The sequence below is a fragment of the Thamnophis sirtalis genome, unplaced genomic scaffold (genome assembly GCF_051295495.1).
Source record: "Thamnophis sirtalis isolate CommonGarterSnake01/CBP01778 unplaced genomic scaffold, rThaSir2_p1.2 scaffold_9, whole genome shotgun sequence".
In the NCBI taxonomy this organism is placed as follows: domain Eukaryota; kingdom Metazoa; phylum Chordata; class Lepidosauria; order Squamata; family Natricidae; genus Thamnophis; species Thamnophis sirtalis.
The window spans coordinates 48585178-48609577 of NW_028261389.1; the positions used below are offsets into that span (position 1 = coordinate 48585178).

The following is a 24400-nucleotide window of genomic DNA, read 5'->3' on the forward strand; positions in this document are numbered from 1 at the left end:
TTATTTCTACATTATTTGTAAAGATCATTTATATTCTATTAAGTAATACTGTTACATCTCAAATTAAGTGTGTGGCAGGGAGTGGTAGACAGGGCACAGGGTATTGTATCTATCACTATTTGTAAAATGGCAGGTACAGTGTCACAAAGCATGTCCCATCCCTTTTGTATATATGTGCAACAAATAATGAGTTACTAAGAAATGACACTTGGATCACGATAGCACTTACCCTCTTGCCATTTTGATCACAAATGCCCCCTTTGCTTATTTTATATAATTTCTGCTTTCTTACTGTAGTATTTTGCTGTGTTTTAGAACTGTTTATTTTTTATTTTGAAAATTATTTGAAATATACAAAAAGCAAAATAAATATTAAGAATCCTTTTTTAAATGTATGAAGATGGAACATTGTACCAATTCAGGACTAAACAATTTCTTAAATGAAAAGAAAAAAACTCTTTAATTGCAATTTCAGTAATTAATTTCCAATGAAAAATGTATAATTGGATTATACATGTAATCCTATAAGTAAAATAGAATTTTAAGTCAGGATACATTCCAAATAAAATTGAATTAAAAATTTGCCCACATCAGATTGAAACACTTAGTGGATCCTGCTTATCTCAATAAAAATTAGATAGGATTGAATTTGGCTATTAAGAATACATTGGGGCAATAATTTTGAGGGATACAAGTAAATGTCTTATATTATTATTATTATTATTATTATACAATTGTATCACAGCGGCCAGTTGTTTCGCCGGATTTGGCATTGGTTACTAGTCGGGCCCCACCCAGGGGCCTAGGACGTCGTAACATATTTTCGTAATATGCGTGCAGATCCAAGCAGTGCGGCTTTTTTGCATTTGACTGATGGTGATTTTGTCAATTTTTAACTGTTTTAAATGTAATTCCAGTGCTTTTGGAATAGCACCCAGTGTGCCAATTACCACTGGAATTACCACTGCTGGTTTGTGCCATAGTCGTTGAATTTCGATTTTTAAGTCCTGGTATCTTGCGATTTTTTCATGTTCCTTCTCGGCGACCCTGCTATCACCTGGTATTGCGATGTCTATGATTGTGACCTTATTTTTCTCAACCAGTGTGATGTCTGGTGTATTATTATTATTATTATTATTATGGTTGTTGTTGTACAATTGTATCACAGCGGCCAGTTGTTTCGCCGGATTTGGCATTGGTTACTAGTCGGGCCCCACCCAGGGGCCTAGGACGTCGTAACGTATTTTCGTAATATGCGTGCAGATCCAAGCAGTGCGGCTTTTTGCATTTTTGCATTATTATTATTATTATTATTATTATTATTATTATTATTATTATTATTATTATTAAAAAATAATATTTGCTACAGTCATATAAAAATAGTGTAGCTTTTAGAAGTTACAAATTTAATATAACTAAAAAAATGTAATGCTTGAGTTTTAATCAGAAAAATAATGATTCCATCATACTTTCTTCATAGAGTAATCCTATGATGTTTACAGCTTCTCTGCTTTCTATAATTATAGGATTTTCCTCTGTGGTTTTAGGGAAAGCTTGTGCCAGTCTGTTAGGTTCCAGCACTAAACGCCGTCCTTCATATATCAATTCTTGATTGTGTGAAGGTATTTTTGTTTGTTTGTAGACAAGTTCATTAAATATGGTAGCACTGTTAAAAGAAGAAGAAAAAAAAATGCATGTAAGAAAGAACTCCCAATGCATTAAAATAGCCAGAAGAAAGAAGGGAAAAAAGGGGAGGAAATCTATTTAAAGGGAAATAGATCATAGATCTAGTTGTTGCCTTATGAAAATAAAATTATAGAAAACTTACTTATTATGATTGTGAATATAAATTTTGTGTGCAGTCATTTGTTGAAGAGAGAAGACATGAATAATTATCCGATGCAGTATGTCACTTGTCTCTGCAAAAAACTGATCAAATCCCCAACATTTTTCTTGATCTGCTTCAAGAATATTTGCAAGGACAGGTGTAAGAAGTACCTGCAATCCCCTAAAAAGTTAAATAGAAAACAATTATTACATTAAATAATGTATTTTTATTATACAAGTGGTCTTTGATTTACGACGATTGAACCCAAAATTTCTGTTACTCAGCAAGACAGTTAAGTAAATTTCCCCCTATTTACAACTTTTCTTGCCACAGTTGTTAAATGAATCACTGCAGTTGATAATTTAGTAATACAGGTATTAAGTGAATCTGGCTTCCCCACTTACGCTGCTTATCAGAGGGTGCAAAAGATAACTCTCATAAATACATGTCAATGTCAATACATCAACAAGGTAAAAGTAGCTGGGATGCACTTTAGTTAAAAAGGAAGAAGTAATTCTAATTGGTGAAGATTGCAGATATCTTTCATGGAAATAGGGCAACTTCCTATCCAATAGCTCATCATTCCTTGCAAGAAAGTAGCCGGCAGATCATGTATTTTGTACTATGAAACACTATTCATATGTACATAATATTTTCCTAAAGCACAATAAAGGAAAAAGATAAGGAATGTTATCATTGTAGTGGCACTTACTTTAAAGTAAATTAAAATTATAACATTTTAGCAAAATTTAGTAAATTAGTAAAATTGTGCTAATCTCATAGTTTATTTTATTAATTCAGTGTTGCTTCATTTGGTTAATGAGTGACCAAATTAGGATGTGAGTTTGCATATTATAATTTATGTTGATAAAAAATTATGAAATGCATGCTGTCTGGCCTGGTCAAAAGAATGGGTAAGCCTCCAGAATAAAAAGAGGGCTATGAATTAAAGTTTGGATGGCACAGCTACTTATGGTATGATAAAAGTAAAGTTAATGTTGGTTTTAATCAATTTGTTACATGTGTTATACTAAGAGTTTGGAATAAATATAAAACAAGGCTTTATACAAGTTGCCTCTTTGGGTGTCACCATTTAGAAAAAAAATGGTGGCAATCATCTTTCAACTCCGGTGACCTAGTATTAAAGGAGAGGAAAGAACTTGAATCAGAAGGTTATGTTTGCAATTGGTTTACTTATCAACAACTGAAAGAAAGATTTAAACTGGATAAAAAGTGCTATGGATTTGACTTTGTTAAAATGAATTGGAAACTACTATGTGGAAATGATTAACATAATATTGCTAAGATTTATAAAATGTTATTGAAATTGAATTTGGAAAATGAACATGTAAAACATTACATAATTCAGTGGGCAAGGAATTTTGGATATAATGTGATGCTTGAACAATGGGGAAATATGTGGATAAACGGTTTAAAATTTACATTAAATTATAATCTTTTTTTCTATAAGATAATATATTGGAGTATGATTCAAATACAGAGAGGGAGAGGGAGGGAGGAAGGGAGAGGGAGGGAGTGAGGGAGGGAAAGAGAATTTTGAAAATGAGGATAAAGATGAAATTTTCCCTTTTGGGTTTAATGGAAAAAGACCTAGAGAAAAAAAATGGAACTTTGTTACTAAGTATTGTTGACAACAGCAGGACTATTGTATGCACAAAAATGGAAGGACACTTTGATTACGAATGAGCCTGCTAATTACATTTGTAACCTGAGGAATTCATTAATGGGAACATGTGCAATTAACATGATCCCTCCCTGATTTACCCAATGCACTTGCTAATCAAATGCTCTGGTCATTAAGTGCACATGAAGTATCTCAGGGTGGGGAAGACCATGGGGGGGGGGTAGTGCTTCCAACCACCCAAGTTCCCCCCCTATCCACTAAGATATCTGTTTCACCCTATCCTGCCCCACCAGGAACTGAGCCTGTGGAGACTCACTCATCTTTTGAAGATCTCAATGATCAAATGCTGTGTCCTCTCCAGCCTCTCTGCTGCGGTTTCTTTTCCAGTGTCCTGGCAGGCTCCGGACTTTTTGCAATGATGACCAGAGCCTGCCAGGACAATTACTCACCCCTGCAAGCTTTGGACAGTTTTTCTCAAGGCTTTTGGTGAGAAGAATGGAGGCTGGGAGTAGTGTGCATGCCCCGCCCAGTCTCCATTCTTCGCGCCAAAAGCTTTTTGCAGGCAAAGAAACTGGGGCAGACAGGCTGGAGTGGACACAGCTTGCTAGATCTTTGCAAGATGAGTGAGTCTCCACAGGCCCAGTATCTGTGGAGGATTACCTGTACCATGGTTTATCTACTTCCAGGCAGAAGTAATCTAAACCTGAGAGTTCTACTCAAATACTCAGAAAGTCTGTCTGGAATTGCAAGAACATAAATTTATTTATTTATTTATTTATTTATTCATCCATCCATCCATCCATCCATCCATCCATCCATCCATTCATTCATTCATTCATTCATTCATTCATTCATTCATTCATTCATTCATTCATTCATTTAGTAAATTTATAGGCCGCCCAATCCCGAAGGACTCTGGGGGGCTTACAAAGCGAAAAGTGGAGAAATTAATACAAAAATAAAGAAAACAAGTTAAAAACATCACACATGCACCCAATCTGATTGGGGCTGGACCTCAGCAATGAGGTCAACAGCCCCAGGCCTGCCGGAATAGCCAGGTTTTAACAGCTTTTCGGAAAGCCATGAGAGTGGGCAAGGTCCGAATTGCAATAATAAATATAAATTAATAAAATATTGCAAAGACTTTTTATGCTCAAGCAATACAACTGAAGAGATTAAGTCCTACTGCAAACTAGAAATTTCTTTTCCACCTATCACTCAGAAATGCAGATTACTCTTAATATTCTCAATCACTTCAAGCCCTGTGCGTTATCAATTCCGCAAATTGCTAAAAACACATAATTTTTGTTTCATATTCACATGACATCTTATGAGGCATGGAAATCAACATTAAATTATGTAAGCAAATCAATGACAAAACATACTTAGAAAGACTACAGGAAATAGGCATATCACGACTCCATTCAATGGGACCATTTTCTGCTTTCTGTACTCCAGATATTGCACCAGAAGGTTTTCCTGTTATAATTTTATACCTTTGAGATATAAGAAATACCATAATCAGCAAACATACTCTATAATAAAACCATGTAATAGTAATGTGAATTACAAAGCAGCAGTAGGCAGCTTTCTAGTTCAGAACAACTAATTACATTTCTAAAGAAGTGGCATTTTAATTGTTATTGAACCATTTACCAACTATAACAGGAAACACAGTTTTTAACTCTATAAAGTTTGGGGGCATTAAAAATTTGAATAAAGTGTTGTTCTTGAAAGTTAAAATAATTTTCAAAAGTTAATTTTTTCAACAGATTTATATATACAGATAGTGAAACAAGTATCTATGAGACATTACAAGGGTAATAATGTTTCTATAGTGGATTATAGCTCTTTCTATTTATAATATGCACAGAGATCCATTAGAAGGAAGGGAAGAGGAAATCTCTACTGATTTCCTATTCCATTCCAGATCTGCTTTCCAAGAGGAACATGGGACAAAAGAATTGATCAGATCCACTTTCCATTCTTGCACTGGAAACATTTGTAAATAGAATTTCAGTTGCAAAAAGTGAGGATCCAACTGAGGACCATTTGTTTGCCTTAGTCATCTATAACTATTGAAGAATCATACTCTACCTCAAACTAAAGAATGCAAATAATGTATACATAATTCAATTGCCTGATTATTTTTCAAAAGTTATTTGTCCAAACAAAAAACTTTGGCTGATGTGAAAATGCTGCGTGTATTAAAGTTTTAAATTATTAAACTCATCAAAACTTTCTTGTCAATTCCCATAAGGCAGTAGTAATTTATGAGTGTCATGGCCCAATTGGAGCACAGTTTGGAGGAGGAGGAGGAACTGGGTCTGACCGACATGGATGGCATTTCTCCACTGGCATGTTTGGAGAAGCCAGGGTCTGAGGATGATGCATCCTCAGGCATTGGGGAGGTGGTTGACCAAATGGAGAACTGCCTGCCTTCACAGACACAGGAAGGAACAGCTGCTGACAGGCAACGGTGCTGATAGGCAGCAGATCCCCTCTGATGAGGAACAGCTGCCTCCTCTACTTGATCCGAGGACACAAAGAGTGGAGTGCAGGCAAGTTCAAGGAAGGGCTGGCAAGACTACTTGTGAGGTCGCTCCACCCCTCCTTACAAGGAACACCTGGAGTGGAGTGACTTAAGGAGAAGTCATGGGGACCTTTGCCAACAACAATTGCTTGTTTTGGCTTATCCTTTTCCCGATTGCCCTAGACTCCTGCCTTTGGCCTTTCCTTGCTTTGACAACTGTTTTGTGCCTTTTGTCTTGGACCTTGCCTTTGGCCCTTTGCTTTGCCTTTAGAACTGCCTCTTGCCTTGTCCCTTGTCTTTGCCCTGAGGACTGTCATTTGTCTTGTGCCTAGACTCTGCCTTATGGATTTGCTTAGCCAGTTGGACTGGACTTGGAACCTTGGACCTTTCCCTATGAATGTGCTCCTACTCTGTGGATTTTATTTGTAATATAGGGGATGCTGTTTAGGGAACTGAGAGTGGCTGCCTTCAGGGTAGCCTAGTGGTGGATATTTACCAGGAGGTTATTTGCGGGACCATTTATTGAGACCAATAAAGGACTCTAGAGTCTTGCCTTGTCTGTCATAACAATGAGTTGGGTTTTAAAAGAATATATAAAATAATAGCTATTAAATGTCTCTCATTTAAATATTGCTTCCATCATTGGAAAAACATACTGAGTCAATTCTATTATTGAAGTCTGCCTTCAACATAATTAAAAAAACATCATTTCTACATATCTAAATGCAGTACTTCCTATGTTTAGCCATGTTAAAATTATATCTGTTGCATATCTGAGAAAGAAAAATAAATTGCAAAGCAAATAATATTGTAAGAATACAAGAATGTAACAGAATCCCCAAAGAAAATATTTCCAGAAATTGTCTAGTTTACCCTCCACTCCCAATTTTATGTAGTTTAGTTGGTAGTTGGTGATAGAACATTTCCTCTGAATTACCTACATCACTTCCTTATTTCTGCGTGGACCTTCAAAAGGTCGAAATGGTAGACTTCCAGTTGCAGCATGATAAAAGGTCACTCCAATGCTCCACAAGTCAACTGTTGCTCCATACTTCTTTTGATGGTCCTTCCGTAATACTGCTCGCTCATACATGTCAGGATGCTCGGGTGCAAAGAGGGAAACAATACACATCATTAAAACCCTATGGCAAGCTGGAGAGCTGACGTCACGACAGTCGAATTCCGCAAAGTCCCCGAAAGATCCAGGAATAGCTTTTTTTCGGAGACAGAAATGCAGCTAATGAAGCTGCTGAAGTTGGGACAGCTCCGAAACGGGAAGAAAGCGGAAAGAGAAAATGTGTCGAATTGGTGAGGAAATTTTATTATTAAAGGAAGAGACTACCCAAGAAAAAAAATTAAGTTAAGATCGAAGACAGAAGACGGTAGGGAGTGAGATTAATCTGCATTGAACTTAGTGTCATCCAGTTTCTAATATCTTTTTTTCCCCACGGATGGAACTTTTGCAGGGGCTCCCTATTTTTTAAACTGAATGGATTAATTCTTTCTTCTTCTTTTTTCACTTTTGCTTTTACCCATGGATTAAAATTCTCCTTTTTTATAATGCTTGATTTGATTGATTGGATTGTTTTTTATTTCCATTTAAGGGTTTTTTTCTTTCTTAAGATTGGAATATAAAAAAGAAAATAAGAAGGATTATAAAGAGAGTTGTAACAACAGGAGGAAAAGCAGTTACACTGCCACTTAGAAGCTGGATACATTGTTTTTTCTTCTTTCTCTTTCATCACTTGAGATTCAAGGTTCTTTCAAACTTGTTTACTGACAGTGATAGTAGGAAGTGCACAAGTTGTTTATACAGGTGCCTTTTAGAAGTTCTATCACTAGCTATTGGAGAGAAGACAACATTTTGATTTGAAAGATAATAAATGAATCTGTTTGAAGTTTATTAAAATAGCCTTGAACCCTATAGTGGCAGTATCTGCAAAATTGAAAGAATGGCCCAATAGGAAAAACAAACTGTAACATTGCAAATGATTGTTTGAATTCAAAATCTATTAGTTGTGACAGAGAGAATTGAAAAGAGATTGGAGAATATGGAATACAAAACAGAAAAATCTGATGGAGAAACATATTAGTTTGATAATATGAAATTTTGTATAAACAATATATGGAGATTATGAGAAGAGGTTTAAAAGCTTTATCTAGAATATGTTGTAAAGATGTATTGTGATTGGATGATTTTAGGAGGATTTAATGGAATGTTATCATATAATCCTATTCTAGATTTTGAATATTATATATAAAAGGATGTAAAAACAATTATAGTCAAATTTAAGGTTGAGATATAATAATTGTGATATATATGAATATAGATGAATTTAAAATATGCGATTTGATATGAAAAGGAGGTGGTGACTATGGAAGAGATGCATGGAAATACTGTAACCAACCGCACACTTTCTACAATTTGTAATGGAAGATGTTGTTTTTTTTAATGTTTGTTTGTCCTTGTTTAAAAAACAAATAAAAATTATTTTAAAAAAAAACACTCTATGGCTATATTATAGAGAGCACCAGAGACCATAGGTTTCTGTTGTGGCCTGGCAGGAGCCGTTGGAGCTGCTACCAGACTCTGACAGCGAGGGGTCTTATGAGTCGGCCTTGGAGGAGGTGAAGGACCCTGGACAGGGTGTCGACTCCAAGCAGGGCGAGGAGAGACTGGGTGGCCACCAGGTGGCAGGAGAGCATTGGATCAAAGGGAATGTTCAGGAAAACATTTGGGAGTTGTTTCAGGATGCATGCAGGCGAAGGGCTACTCGACGGAAGGAACAACTGCGTAATTGTAGATGATTGTGCTTAGCTGATGCTGATTAAGATCCTCTCCTGAGTATAAAAGACACTGTTTGTGCCACGCCCTGGTTGCAGGAGTCAACGTTTTCGTTCACGTTCATGATTCAGAGAAACCAACTTGGATAAGTGGTTTGCTGTGAGAAGCTTGTTTGCATTGCCTAGGTTTGTAGTAATTGCTGCCAGAGAGCTTATCTCTTTGTTTATTTTGGGCTTGCAGCCAACGAGAACTTGGACTGATTAAAACATTCTTTTGTACGTCTGTTTTGGCTTTCGTTCCTGACGGAGCAGGGGGGGGGGGGTCAGAACAGGTTTCTATATACTATTTTCCGTAAAATAGAATATAGGATTCTATTGGGTGAGTATTTTATTTCACAATAACATTGTGAAATTTTATTTTCACAATAAAATCTGCTAGTGGCAGAATACAAATTAAATAAAATAAACAAGATTTGCCATTAACAGAAGCTATTGATTCTTATATAAATCGCCAACTTAGCCTGACAGAGGTTTTCTGTACCAAAACAAACTCTAATATGAAAAAAGTTAACAGCGTATATCTTTAGCAGCAGTTATCTTGTCAAAAGGAAAATTAAAACAAATTTAGTCACATTAATTTTTAATCTTCGCTACAAAAATGAAAAGAGGGAGATGTTTTTAATGGGATAACTTTTTTGTACAATGCTTGGCAAGCTCGTTTAGAGATTCAACTGTGATAATTTTTGCATAAAATAACTTTTTGATTGATACGTACATTTGAAACTATGATACTCAGGATGTATGATTTCATCCTGGATTTTAAAAAACTGATGTATAATTTGGTTTGCTTATTGTTTGTGAATCAGCCATTATAGCATAGCATAATTTTAAACTGATAATTAGTTTATTTAATAAACTAAAACTTGTTTAATAAATTAAAATTTATTAGAAATCATTAAGCAAAAGAAAAAACATTGAGCTTACCAAATATTCTTCTGTTCCATAGAGAGAGACAAACTGTTCATCATCATCCAACTCTCTAGCAGCCCCAAAATCTGTCAGTTTATAAACTGATTGACCATCTTCACCTATAACACGCATTATATTGCCTGGCTTGATGTCACGATGTACTATTCCATTTTCTCGAAGATGGTTCATACCAGCCACTTAAATATAAACAATAATTTTTAAAAAAATGTGTGTAGATTGCAAAATTATGTAGATAAGAAACATGGTACTATATTAGGATACCTGCATCTCATTATCAATTATTTTATTTCAACATGAATTAGTAAATGCCAAGAAGGAATGAATTATAGATAAAAACTTTGGTTTTGCAAGAGATTATAGCAGGCAAATTTGGGTTGTAAGACTTCTGTATATGATAAATATACAGTACACACATTTTAATAATAAAATGGAAAATAAAGAAAGCATATAAAAATCAAGTTTTATAGACATCTAAACAACTTCAGCAGGCTTTCAAAGCACAGAATTTCAAATTAGATATTTTCAGAGTGGTCTTGCTCTCTTTTATCATATCCTGAAAGTATATTTTTTGGGGGAGGAAGGTACCTTTGAGTATTGGCTCTTGGTGACTGCCTGTACAAATCCCTGCAGTTTTCTTGGTGAATTTTTATGGAAGTGGTTTGTCACTGCCTGCTTCTCGGGTTGAGAGAAGGTCATCCAAGTGGCTTTGGGCCAAAGGCAGGAGTAGAACTTATGGTCTCCTGATTTCTATCCCAGAACATTAATCACTAAACAAACCGGCTTTCAAATATACTTCTAATGCTATATAAACAGCAAATCCTTCCAATTAATTTTATGGAGCAGTAATGTCTCTGCTGAGCTGATTAAGCTTTCAAGATCAGCAGTCTGATTTGGGCCCAGAATAATAACATAAAATTCCAACAGCAGCAAAATTCCTTTTTTGAAATATAGTTTCCAAATAGCATTCATTCTATCTAAATATATATAGTCTGGATAAAACTGAGATATGTGTCACCCTGTCTGCATCTGTTTTGCCAAAGGAGGTATACAACCGGTGCAACAAAGTTAACTGAGTCAGAATGTACCTAGTCATTGTGGGAAACATGTTCTTTGTAGTTTTACATATTAGAGATAAATTCCTGTTACACAGCTTGGAATATGTGTGCCTACTGCAGTTAAAAGAAACTATACCCAAATTGTTATTTTACAAATCAAATACATTCTAATTAAGTTAAGTAGATGAATATTGAATGCCAAAAAAAAAAATCACACAGTAAACTATACAGTGTTTTTAAACTTTAGGTCTTTAGAGGTGTTATTGACCATAAATCCTAAAATGAAAATAATAATCAAAGAATACTTGGGGATAAAAATTGGAATAAGTGCAATAAACATATATCTAATGATATAACTATCACATACCAACATCTCTCAAAACAATTAAAAATTCTGTTTCTGGCAATCCATAAGCATTAGACGGCTCTTCCAAAACTGTGTATAAACTGCCACATGGACAAAATTCCATAACAAGGACTTTATGTCTAGATGTTGTCTAGGGGAAAAAAGGTTTAATTTATATTAAAGACTTTACAAAATATAATATATATACTTTAATTACAAATTGAAATGTAATTAATTTGATCATGCAATTCTGCACAAACATCAGAAAAAGCTGCATATTCTGGATTTGGAGTTAAACACTACAAAACTAATTTCCTCTTAGGATTTCTGGCTCCTTTTGTTCTTTTGAAGTTGAGAAGCTTTCATTTTTATTTCATCTTAATTATACCCTATCATGTTGTTTGAATCCAAACAAATTATTATTGTTCTTAAGTAAGGTTAATGGAAGCAGGTCAATGTAAAAACTTTATTTCCTTTCTTTAAGCAAAATTAAGATCAGTTTAGGGACTGTGAAAGATACATTAATCTATAGACAATGTAAAGTATGTGTCAGGCCTGCATTTATATTCCTTTTAGAATTTTGGCCTGCCACACTTTCTCTTATTTCATTATGATGTTTCTTTAAGTATAGTCAATGGAAGGGGGGATTAGAAGGAGTAGGATTTTGGAATGTATTGTTTTTCATTCTTTGCTAGAAGCCAAGGTCATCCTTTGTCTCCACACCAGTACACCTGACCGGAAGAAGCTGGGCATGGACGCCAGCATGGAAGAAGGAGATTGGATCATGTGATGGATTGTGGGTGTGGGGACAAGATCATGAACCTTTAAAAAGAACGCATGTGCAAGGAAGGAAGATGTCTGCCTGAGCTCTGCCGCTCAGGTTCCAAGAGGAAAAATGGCCAAAAAGAAACGGAGCCAAGGTTCAGGAATCGAATTGAGGTGAAAGTAAGGCAAGAGCAATATAAGGGGGATCTGGAGAAGCAGCTAACGGAAGAAACATTGCTTTCTGAAAATTGCTGCTCTCAGAAGATGCCGACCCTGTTGCCATCCCACCTACTCCGGCCGCCGTGGCCCGGCCCTGCTGCTTCGGGGGAACCGCTGACCCTGTCGCCATTCCACCTACTCCGGCCGCCATGGCTTGGCCGACCGCCATTCCACCTATTCTGGCCACCGCAGCCCGGCCCTGTCGTTCTGGGGGAGCCGCCGACCCTGCCGCCATTCCACCTGCTCCGGACGCCGCAACCGTTATTCTGCCTACTCCAGCCGCCGCGACCTGGCCCTGCTGCTTCAGGGGAGCCGCTGACCCTGCTGCCATTTCCACCTACTTTGGCCACCGCGACCGACGTTCCATCTCCTCTGACCGCCACGGCCTGGCCCTGCTGCTTCAGGGGAGCCGCCGACCCTGCCGCCATTCCACCTGCTCCGACCGCCGCAACTGCCATTCCATCTACTCGGCTGCCGCGGCCTTGCCCTGCTGCTTCAGGGGGGCCGCCGACCCTGCTGCCATTCCACCTATTCTGGGCGCCGCGACCGCTATTCCATCTGTCCCAGCCGCAGTGGTGGGTCCTGCGTTGTCGGGGGAGTCGCTGTGTCTGTGCCGCCGTGCCTGCCCTGTTGCCCGTGGAGCCGGTGAGTTCTGTACCGGTGTGGCCTCGAGACCGGGCGGCTGGTCCCCTCTGCCACCGCCATTACTGTCCTGGACGCAGCTCCCCATCCCTCCCTCCCCCTTCTTCAGCCTCGGCTTTTGGATATTGCCGCCGCTGGGCGTCCCGAGCGTTGTGGGGCCTTTTCTCCCTGTCGCCACGCAGAGAGAGGACAAGGATGAAGAGAATGGGGAGCCTGCTCTTTCCAACTAGCACCAACTCTCCCAGTCGCCTCAGGCTTTTTTACACCACTTTCAGATTATGCGGGAGAAAAGAACGAGGAACCCCTCCCTACCTATTACCGGCCCCAGCTGCCTCAGACTTGCACTGACCGCCTCTGTTTTCGTGCATTAAAAACTGCGTTCTTAACTAGTGTGTTGAGTGTATGATGGTACGATTGTGAGAGAGAATGCGCCCACTTTTTAATTTAATTAATTTAATTAATTTTATATCACTGTATTGTATTTTTAACGATTATTGTGGGGTATGACTGAGTAGAATGTTTGTTTAGTGAGTATGATAGGACTGGGGGTGCGACCTGGAGCCCCCTCCACTGAGTGCAGAAGCAGAAGTGGATGGGGGCCCAGACCCGGCCCCCGCCCTAGAGTGAATGGTGTGTGTGGCCTGCCGGGAAGAATGGAGGCCATGAGAGAGGGGGGAGGGTCTACGGGGGGGGAGGGTCGGAGCATTCCAGTTACAACTGGGAGGGGCAGATATGACGGGAGCTGTAGGGCTAGCCATTACCGGGGAAGAAGGACTCGCTACATTACAGCGATTCCTTGTTCCGGCCCCTCAGGCTCACCTCAAAGACCTGGTGGCAGAGGAGATCAGGGCCCTGGTCTCAGGTTGCTGCTGCTAAATGCCAGGTCCGTTGTGAACAAGGCTCCCCTCGTCCGGGACTTAATATTAGACAGAGGGGCAGACCTGGCATGTATAACTGAAACCTGGCTGGGCCAAGAGGGAGGAGTCCCCCTCTCAAAAATGTGCCCAGATGGGTTCCAGGTGCTCCACCAACCACGACACCAGAAAAAGGGGTGGGGGAGTAGGAGTTGTCATCCGAAAGTTGTTAGATCCTCGCAGGGTCCCTGTGCCAGAGATTGTGGGGTGTGAGTCTCTCCTCTTGAAGTTGGACCTAGGGGTTCAAGTGGGCTTGTTCTTGATGTACCTACCTCCCAACTGCGTCACGACAGCCCTGCCTGTGCTGCTAGAGGCAGTAGCCGGGTTGGCGGTGGAGTTCCCCAGACTAATGGTGCTGGGGGACTTTAACCTACCGTCGCTTGGCGAACACTCTGATGGGGCACAGGAGTTCATGGCCTCCATGACAAGCATGGACTTGACCCAAGTAGTTCATGGCCCAACTCATAGAGCGGGACACACACTCGACCTTGTATTTCTCTCGGGGCAGTGGAAACGTGATCTGGAATTAAGGGGAATAGAGACCTCGCCCTTCTCATGGCCAGATCACTCCTTGCTGAGGCTTGACTTCGGGACACTACTCCCCCATTGCAGGAAGGTGGAACCGACTAAGTGGTTCTGCCCCAGGCACCTGATGGACCCGACGGGATTCCAGAGGGAGCTTGGAGAGATACCTGACTCCCTTGCCCGCAATCCGACCGAATCCTTAGTCGCTGCCTGGAATGTTGCGGCGACTGAGGAACTGGACCGGATTGCGCCTTTGCGGCCTCTCCGCAGCAGTGGATCCAGAAGGGCACCTTGGTTTACCGAGGAACTCCAGGAGATGAAGCGCCAAAAGAGACGCCTAGAGCGACGTTGGAGGACTAGTAACTCTGAATCTGATCGAACACTATTAAGAGCCTTTATTAGGACTTACTTAGTGGCAATACAGGCGGCAAAATGCACACATTTTTCCGCTCTTATTGCGTCCACGGAATCCCGCCCAGCCACCCTGTTTAGGTTCCCCTGCAGGGAAGAGCTGAGGAATTTGTTCAGTTTCTGTCAGATAAAATCACTCAGTTTCGGACAGACCTTGACTCCGCTTGGGCAATACCAGCTGAGCTGCCGAGCGTAAGTCTCAATCGGACTTCCTGGGATGAGTTCGAATTTGTCACCCCTGAGGAAGTTCACAAGGCCATGGGAGCGATGAGCGCCTCCACCTGTTTACTGGACCCATGCCCCTCCTGGCTGGTTTTGACCAGCAGAGAGGTGACACGAGGCTGGCTCCAGGCGATTACCAACGCATGTTTGCAGGAGGGGTCCTTCCTGCAACCATTGAAGGAAGCGGTGGTGAGACCCCTCCTCAAGAAGCCTTCCCTGGATCCAGCCATCCTGAAAAACTATCATCCTGTCTCCAACCTTCCTTTTCTGGGGAAGATTGTTGAGAAGGTGGTGGCGCTTCAACTCCGACGGACCTTGAATGAAGCAGATTATCTGGATTCCTTTCAGTCTGGTTTCAGGCCTGGGTACAGTACTGAAACCGCTTTGGTCGCACTGATCGATGATCTCTGGCAGGCTAGGGATAGAGGGCATTCCTCTATCCTGGTGCTACTTAACCTCTCAGCAGCTTTCGATACCATCGACCATGGTATCCTTCTGCGACGTCTGGAGGAGGTGGGAGTGGGAGGCATTGTTTTACGGTGGTTCTCCTCTTACCTCTCCGACAGGTCGCAGTCGGTGTTGGTCAGGGGGCAGAAGTCGACCCCTAGGCCCCTCAAATGTGGGGTGCCACAGGGTTCGGTCTTGTCCCCCCTCCTATTTAACATCTACATGAAACCGTTGGGTGAGATCATACGACAGCACGGGATAAAATACCATCAATATGTGTTGAGACCACTTCTGTGTATAGGACGGCTAAGGCTGTCTGGAAAACACAGGCCCAGAGATGGATGCTAACAAAAACATTCTTGTTAGCAATACGTAAGTCTTCCTATTAATTAGCGCGCCTTTCTGTACCAGCATCTATCTAGCAGTTAGCATTTCAAAGGCAGGAATGCGAGCTGCTCACTTTCCTCCACTCCCCCCTCCCTATTCCTTATCTCTCTTCTCCTGCCCAGGGATGAAGCAGCCCCCCTTGCCACTCACCTCACTCTTTTGCCCAGAGACGAAGCTTTTTGCCACGCAGCATTATTATCATTGGAGTATTTAGTCATGTGCCTGTTGATGTAATTTTGTATACACCTTTCCTTTGTTTGGGACTAATAAAAAAAGCCTCCCGGGCATTGCTCGGGGCCAAAAGCTTATCACAAGAAGGATTTGTCCGGTGTTTTTCTTCTCATTCGGCTACAAGCATGAGCGGCCCATCAGACGCGTGTAAAAGCGGCAACTGGTGACCCCGACGTGATCTTGCTGATCAAGCACGTCGCTGCATTCGTCCCAATTTGGAGTCCTCTTGCTCACCGGCGAAGGAACGCCTCTTGCATACCAGGACCGGCCGTCGCAGACGGAGCATCCTCCCAGACTCGTGAGTAATGGGGGCAGGATTCTCTAAGCCTCAGGTTGCACACCTTTTCGAACTTAGAGAATTGTCCAAATCCTCAATATTAATCTTAAAAAACAATGGGAACTTTCTCCCCATCCCTTCAAACAAAGATCTTACTGACCTTCTCAGGTACATTTATCAAATTTGTCCCACATATCCTGACAAGGGCTTAATTCGAATAACCATTTGGGCAAAATTAGGGAAGTATTTTCTCCAGCCCCCAAGGGCACCAGTGAAAATACTCTCCACTTGGCAGATCGTCATGGAATGCTTAAAAGTTCATGACAAGGCCATGATGGGGGGACCGGACGCCCCCCCGCCATATTTGGAAACCTCTTCACTAAATTCACACTCTGAATCCAAGGCCTCTTCCTCCCTTATGTGCAAATCTCCGTCCCCCTCTGCCCCTGAAGCTCCTCAGCATTCAGGAATGCCACTGGCTTCTTCTGTGACACCCTTTTGTGAGGGTGGCATAGCTGCAGCTGTAAAGGAAGGTTTTCAAAAAGGGGAAGTCCCTTTAGAGGACGTTTCTGCCTGTTTTCCAATTGAAATGATCCCGGACCCAAACAATCCGGGCCAAATTATTCCAAATTATGTCCCCATCCCTTACAAGGTTCTCAGAGACCTTAAGTCTGCTGTCTCCTCGTATGGGATCACCTCTCCTTATGCACAAGGGATGTTTGAAACCACAGCTAATACTTACACTATGACTTTAGTAGATTGGAAACTGTTGTGTGGTATGTTGATGACCCCTTCCCAATTTTCTATTTGGTCATCTCAATATGCTTGTGAAATTCAAAAAGTCATTCACAGGGGTTTACCTGCTCTTGTGACCGATGCCCATTTGTATGGCACAGGTGCCTTTCTCACGGCTCAACAGCAGGCTACTTCTCCGGCAGCTGCTTTTACCATAATTTCTCAAGCAGCTCTGGCAGCCCTGAAAAAGGTGGATGATGTCACCTCCACCCCCCTTAAATCTTTTTCAAAAATTATACAGGGCTCAAATCAGGCATACTCTGACTTTGTCGATGACCTGCAAAAGGCATTGGCACGTCAAATTGAAAATGTTGATGCTCGAAATGAATTGCTCATGAAATTGGCTTATGAACATGCTAATCCGGATTGTCAAAAAGTTTTGCACCCTCTCGTGAGTAAACCTGATGCCACCATTGCTGACTACCTGCAGGCTTGTCGGGTGGTTGGCACTAACGCCTATAACATGGAAACTTTGGCCATGGCCATCCAGGGAATTTCCCGCAATAATCCTAAATCAGGCAATTGTTTTAATTGTGGGAAGCCTGGCCATTTTCGCTCTCAGTGCCGTGCACCAGGGGGTGGGGCTGCTGCTGCAAGCTCTCGCCCACCGAAGCCAAAAACAGTCTGTCCTCGTTGCAAAAGGGGATTTCACTGGGCAAATCAATGTCGCACAAACCCCATGCCCAAACCTGACCCCCCGTCGGGAAACTAATCCTGGGGCATTCGGCCAGCCCCACACAAAAGGCTGAGGCTGCTATACATGTCTCCTATCTCCCTTCTTATTTCAATCTCTTGGCAAGCGAACCTATAGATGCTCCAATGCCTGGTTCTTCCTATTTCCTTCCAGTGATCCCGGCTACTTCTATTTCATTACCCCCTACAATGCCTCTTTTGGTCTTTCCACATCGTGATTTCATGTCTCAGGGAGTCCTTGCCACTCCCTTTCTTACTGACTCTTCTGATTTCTCTTCTGTTGCTTTGATTTTTATTCCTAATGTCCCAATGCATGTTCCCGAGGGATCCCTGGTAGCCACAGCCATTCCGGTACCCCTCGAGACAGACCCAAATGATTACAGCCATGAAGCCATGGCTATAGAAAAAACCATGAAACATGCCCGTCCCTCAGCTAAATTTCAAATTAAGGGCCACTCCTTTCTTGGTATTTTAGATACCGGAGCGGACGTTTCGGTCATTCGTGAGGAGGAGTGGCCACCTGATTGGCCTACTGAGGCGTCTCCCGCAGTCCGCGGCGTAGGCGGCATCCAAACGGCAAAAATCAGTAAGCATTGGCTACCAGTTATTTCTACTGATTCTCTTGCTGTAGCTCACATCAAACCTGTCATTTTGCCCCTCCATATTAATTTGTGGGGCCGTGATCTTATGCACCAATTTAATGCCAAACTAATCTTGCAGTAACTTTAAAAACTGAAACCCCTGTCTGGGTTGATCAGTGGCCATTAACTCAGGAAAAGCTCAAGGCTTTAACAGAACTAGTGAAGGAACAATTACAAAAAGGACATATTGAACCCTCCCTGAGCCCCTATAACACTCCTGTGTTTGTCATAAAAAAGAAATCTGGTAAATGGCGTTTTTTGCATGATTTGCGGGCTGTTAATAAAATTCTCCAGCCCATGGGAGCATTACAATGCAGTCTCCCCAATCCAAATTTGATTCCCCAAGGGTGGGATCTCATGATCATTGATTTAAAAGATGCCTTTTTTTCTATACCACTCCATGAAAAAGATCGCAAACTGTTTGCTTTTACTGTCCCAGAATTTAACAACTCCAAACCTGCTTCTCGCTTTCAATGGACAGTCCTGCCTCAGGGAATGCTCAACAGCCCCACCATGTGTCAATATTTTGTAGATAAAACTTTGCAGCCGTATCGGACGGCACATCCTCACTTTTTAATTTACCACTATATGGATGACATCTTGGTGGCAGCATGTGGGCCCCCAGGCACGGTTTTAGCAACATTACCTTTTTTGACTAATCTTCTCCATAAAAATGGCCTGCACATAGCTCCAGAAAAGGTTCAAACAGCACAACCTTTTTCGTATCTGGGTCATAAGCTTTTGGCCTCTCATGCTGCACCTGCAATGCCAAAATTGGACTTGCCACACACTCCCACATTAGTACAGTTACAGCAATATTTGGGCTCCATTAATTGGGCACGCCCATATATGGGGCTCACAACCCCTCAATTGGCTCCGTTGTTTTCTGCATTAACAATGGGCAAAAACCCTGCAGATGTTATTAAATTAGATGAAACACATCAGCAAGTTTTAAAAGAGGTAAATGAGGCCCTTTCACAAATTTGGGTGGATCGTTTTCAGGATAACACTCCCTTAGCTTTCATTATATGTAACACTCTTGGGCTCCCAACAGGAGCCGTGGTACAAAAAACTTCAAAATTATTAATTATTGAATGGGTACATTTGTCTCACACCCCAAAATCCACAATTTCTCAGAAACCTGCACTTTTTGCAGCTCTAATTACAAAAGCCTGTGTCAGAACAAAGTTGTTGGCAGGAATTGAACCTTCCACGATTTTTGTCCCTTGTTCTTTATCAACTTGGGAGACCTTATTTGCTAATTCGGAAAACCTTCAATTTGCACTCGCTGACTGGCCAGGTGAGATTTCTTGCCATGCTCCCCCCGATCCAAGATTGGCTCTTTTGAAAACTGTTCCCTTGCAATGGCACACTCCATATTCCCCCTCCCGCTTCCTCAGGCCATGACTATTTTTGCTGACGGAAGCAAAACCTATGGTGCTTGTGCCTGGCAGGAGAATGGTCAGTGGTGCACAAAAATCACCCCCCCCCCGGCAGACTTCTGCTCAGCGTGCGGAGCTTGCTGCCTCTATTTTGGCTTTTTCAACTTTTCCAAATACACCCTTTAACTTGATTTTGGATAGCCTCTATGTAACTCAGATTGTGAAATCAATTTATGAGGCCTATCTTTCTCCCTCATTGGAACCACAATTACTCTCGCTCTTTTTATCTTTGCAGAAGTTAATTTCTGCCCGCACCCACTTTTTTCATGTTTCCCACATCCGAAGCCATCAGCCCTTCCCTGGGCCTCTCCAGGAAGGCAATGATGTGGCCGACACTGCGGCAGCAGCTGCTGCCAACTCTTCTTCTCTTTTAACTTTGACAGCTCCCACGCCATGGGAGAGTCATTCCTACTTTCATCAGAACAAGAAAGCGCTCATGAAACAATTTGGCATTACTGCAAATGAGGCTTCTGCTATTATTCAGCAGTGCCCTTCTTGTAGCCAGCATGCAAACTCTCTCCCTATGGGGGTAAACCCCAGGGGGACAGAGTGTTGCCAAATTTGGCAAATGGATGTTACCCAATATTTTTCATTTGCCCCTTGGAAATATTTACATGTTTCCATTGACACGTATTCAGGCTACATTATGGCATCCCCCCAAAGGGGCGAAGCCACCAAACATGTTATTAATCATTGTATTCGGACCTTTGCATCGCTGGGACGCCCAAAAGAACTAAAAACAGACAATGGCCCTTCTTACACAAGTGCAGCCTTCGCTGCCTTTTGTAACCAATGGGGCATTGTACATAAATTTGGCATTCCTTATAACAGCCAGGGTCAGGCGTTGGCTGAGCGCGCCAACCAGACATTAAAACATGCCCTGGACAGATATATTGGCAATAGGGGAAAAATGCCCCCTGGCCTCCCAGCAGTGCAAGACACGCTTAACCTCTGCCTTTATACCCTGAATTTCTTAAATCTTACCGGCAGCCCACCATCCTCAGCAGCGACTCGTCATTTTGCAGCTCCACCTACTGCAGACACCCCCCGTCCACCTGTCTACTATCGCTGCCTGCCTGACCTGACGTGGCGAGGACCTGCTGACCTGATCACTTGGGGACGGGGCTACGCTGCCATCCAGCTAAAAGACAAGGTGCTCTGGGTGCCAGGAAGACACGTAAGACCTTTTCTTCCTAAATCACCACCACACACTTCCAGGGATGGCGATCGTCCGTCAGTCCCCAAATGAGGTACAGCTTGTGGAGGTTGCCTCCTGGCCTGACCTGGAAAACAGGCCTGGACACCCTCCACCATATGAGACCACAGAGGCTGTTTCCTGCCCCGACCAGGAAAACGGGGAAGGACACCCTCCACCGTATTCGCCACCAGAAGGATGTCCCTTATTTCGAAGAAGACCTCCAGGTTATCCCCTGTCACGGTGGCAGGAGTGTATGAAACCTTTCAGTTTTAGAACTTTCTCATATCATTATGTTATTTTTTCACTGTGTGGCATAGTTTTAGTATTGCTTGCATTTTTAATACGCTGTGAAATTTCCCATCGTGCCTCTTACAAGTTACAAGAACCATTACATGTGCCTACTAGATCTCTCACACATAGGGTGAAAAGGTCAGCTGCTTCTCACGGTCTGCACACTCGAATGACATACAACCTGTGGATGCGTTTGGCAGAACAGGCAAACGTATCCAATTTTTGCCTAAGCGAAGCTGTGGACCTGAACATGTTATTAGGGAATTGTTTAATACCAGTTTGCACGCCTCTTTCTGTTATTTTAAAAGACACCCAGCTGGCAATGTTTAAAAAAAGAGAGGAAGTTAATTACGGTGACTCTATGGTGTGGGGCCTTGTCACAAGACGGCTCCCAGCTGATGCCATGTCTCTCACCACACCCTTTGTAGCTAGTGGACCCAACGTTACCGCATTCAAAATTGTACTGCTTCTCTCACACAATCCTGTATGCCCACGGGAATCTTTCCTGCCAACTGTTCCACCTACGAGAACATTTCCTACAACTGGGCTCACGTTCTGCTTCCTGCTGGTTGGTTTTTCACATGTGGTCAAAAAACTTTTAATTACATACCTGCTAATCTATCAGATACACGTTGCTGTCTGAGTCGCCTCACTGCGGTTCTACCAACCAAACAGGACCTCACTCCACGACCACAGAGGTCGGTAGTCCTTGATGAAACATGTGACAGCTCAATTAATCTTTTTAACGAGGCTGAATATCTTTCCCTTGCTATCTCTATAGTTGGTGTTCCGGCATTAGCAATGCATAATAGCAATAGCAATAGCAGTAGACTTATATACCGCTTCATAGGCCTTTCAGGCCTCTCTAAGCGGTTTACAAAGAGTCAGCATATTGCCCCCAACAATCTGGGTCCTCATTTTACCCACCTCGGAAGGATGGAAGGCTGAGTCAACCCTGAGCCGGTGAGATTTGAACCGCTGACCTGCTGATCTAGCAGTAGCCTGCAGTGCTGCATTTAACCACTGCGCCACCTTGGCTCTAATCACAGGACAGCCCATCGCATTGCCTGTTCCCTTGCAAAAACTATAAACATCACATCTGCAGCCATAGCTGCCTTGAATATGGAACAGGCAGAGATCAGACATGCTGTCTTAGACAACCGTGCTGCCATTGATTTTCTGTTACTGGTACATCATCTAGGCTGTGAATCTGTCAAAAACATGTGTTGTTTTAACCTGTCAGACACCTCTCAATTGGTTAAGCATCAAATCAGTTCCTTAAAGGAGTTGGCTTCCCAGATTCGAGAAGACGTCCTGCCAGCCTGGTGGGATGGTCTGTGGTTCTGGCTACCAGATGGCTCCTGGTTAAGAAGCATTTTTTCCTCCATTATATGTATTATAGTAGTGCTTGTGTCACTTTGCTGCTGCATTCAATGCCTACCCTCCCTCTTTCAGCTATTCAAAGGCCTTTTTTCCTCAGCTAGGAAGAACGTGCTTATCCACGAAACTAAGTCCCTTCTGGACGCTGAGAACGACCATGAGTTGGACAACAATTTGTTTGTAAAGGTGTTTGCTATAACCAGTGATGATGAAGAATCTGCATTTTGATATGTTTGCTTTCCTCCTTCTCATTTTAAAACAAAAATGAGGAGATGTTGAGACCACTTCTGTGTATAGGACGGCTAAGGCTGTCTGGAAAACACAGGCCCAGAGATGGATGCTAACAAAAACATTCTTGTTAGCAATACGTAAGTCTTCCTATTAATTAGCGCGCCTTTCTGTACCAGCATCTATCTAGCAGTTAGCATTTCAAAGGCAGGAATGCGAGCTGCTCACTTTCCTCCACTCCCCCCTCCCTATTCCTTATCTCTCTTCTCTTGCCCAGGGATGAAGCAGCCCCCCTTGCCACTCACCTCACTCTTTTGCCCAGAGACGAAGCTTTTTGCCACGCAGCATTATTATCATTGGAGTATTTAGTCATGTGCCTGTTGATGTAATTTTGTATACACCTTTCCTTTGTTTGGGACTAATAAAAAAAGCCTCCCGGGCATTGCTCGGGGCCAAAAGCTTATCACAAGAAGGATTTGTCCGGTGTTTTTCTTCTCATTCGGCTACAAGCATGAGCGGCCCATCAGACGCGTGTAAAAGCGGCAAATATGCAGATGATACACAGTTGTATCTATCTGCCCCGTGCCAGCTCAGTGTAGCGGCAGATGTGATGTGCCGATGCCTGGAAGCTGACAGGATCTGGATGGGGATGAACAAATAGGTGCTCAATCCCGATAAGACTGAGTGGCTTTGGATGTTGCCCCCGAAGGACAGCCCAGACAGTCCGTCCTTGATTCTGGGAGGCGAAAACGTACGCCCCTCAGAGGGCCCGCAATTTGGGGGTCCTCCTGGATTCACAGCTGACACTGGAACACCATCTGTCGGCTGTGACCATGGGGGCCTTTGCCCAGGTTCGCCTGGTGCACCAATTGCGGCCCTACCTGGACCAGCACTCCAAATGGTCACTCACGCCCTTGTCACTTCAAGGCTGGATTATTGCAATGCGCTCTACATTGGGCTACCCTTGAAAAGCGTTTGGAGATTACAGCTAGTCCAGAATGCAGTCGTGCGAGCGATATTGGGTGTACCGAGGAATACCCATGTTACACCTGTCCTCCGCGAGCTGCACTGGCTACCAATTGGTCTCCGGATGCAATTAAGCCCTACATGGCCTAGGACCAGCTTATCTGCGAGACTGCCTACTGCCACATACCTCCCAACGATAAGATCCCACAGATTGGACCTCCTTCGGATGCCGTCAGCCAGTCACTGTCGGCTGGCGGGCCCCTGGAGGAGAGCCTTCTCTGTGGCTGCTCCGACCCTCTGGAATCAGCTACCCCCAGAGGTCCGGGCCTTGCCCACTCTCACGGCCTTCAGGAAAGCTGTTAAAATCTGGCTGTTCCGGCAGGCCTGGGGCTGTTGACCTTATTGTTAAGGTCCAGCCCCGAGTAGAACGAGTGTGTGTTGTGAATTTTAAACCACTCTTTTTATTTTCCTTTTCTTTTTTCCCCCTTTTTTGTAAGCCACCCGGAGTCCTTCGGGATTGGGCGGCCTATAAATTCAATAAATAA

At 42.6% G+C, this 24400-nt stretch overlaps 1 protein-coding gene across 2 annotated transcripts in view; it reads right to left on the reverse strand.

Moving 5' to 3' along the window:
- TBK1 (TANK binding kinase 1) overlaps nucleotides 1–24400 on the reverse strand; it is a 51138-nt gene that overhangs the window by 18885 nt on the left and 7853 nt on the right. For both annotated transcript variants that reach the window (XM_087723495.1, XM_087723494.1), the window contains exons 4-9: nucleotides 11203–11332; nucleotides 9775–9956; nucleotides 6948–7108; nucleotides 4859–4969; nucleotides 1829–2008; nucleotides 1470–1666 (exon numbers count right to left, since the gene is read on the reverse strand). In XM_087723495.1, coding sequence (XP_087579621.1) covers nucleotides 1470–1666; nucleotides 1829–2008; nucleotides 4859–4969; nucleotides 6948–7108; nucleotides 9775–9956; nucleotides 11203–11332 — 961 coding nt within the window. The remainder of the gene's footprint in view (nucleotides 1–1469; nucleotides 1667–1828; nucleotides 2009–4858; nucleotides 4970–6947; nucleotides 7109–9774; nucleotides 9957–11202; nucleotides 11333–24400) is intronic.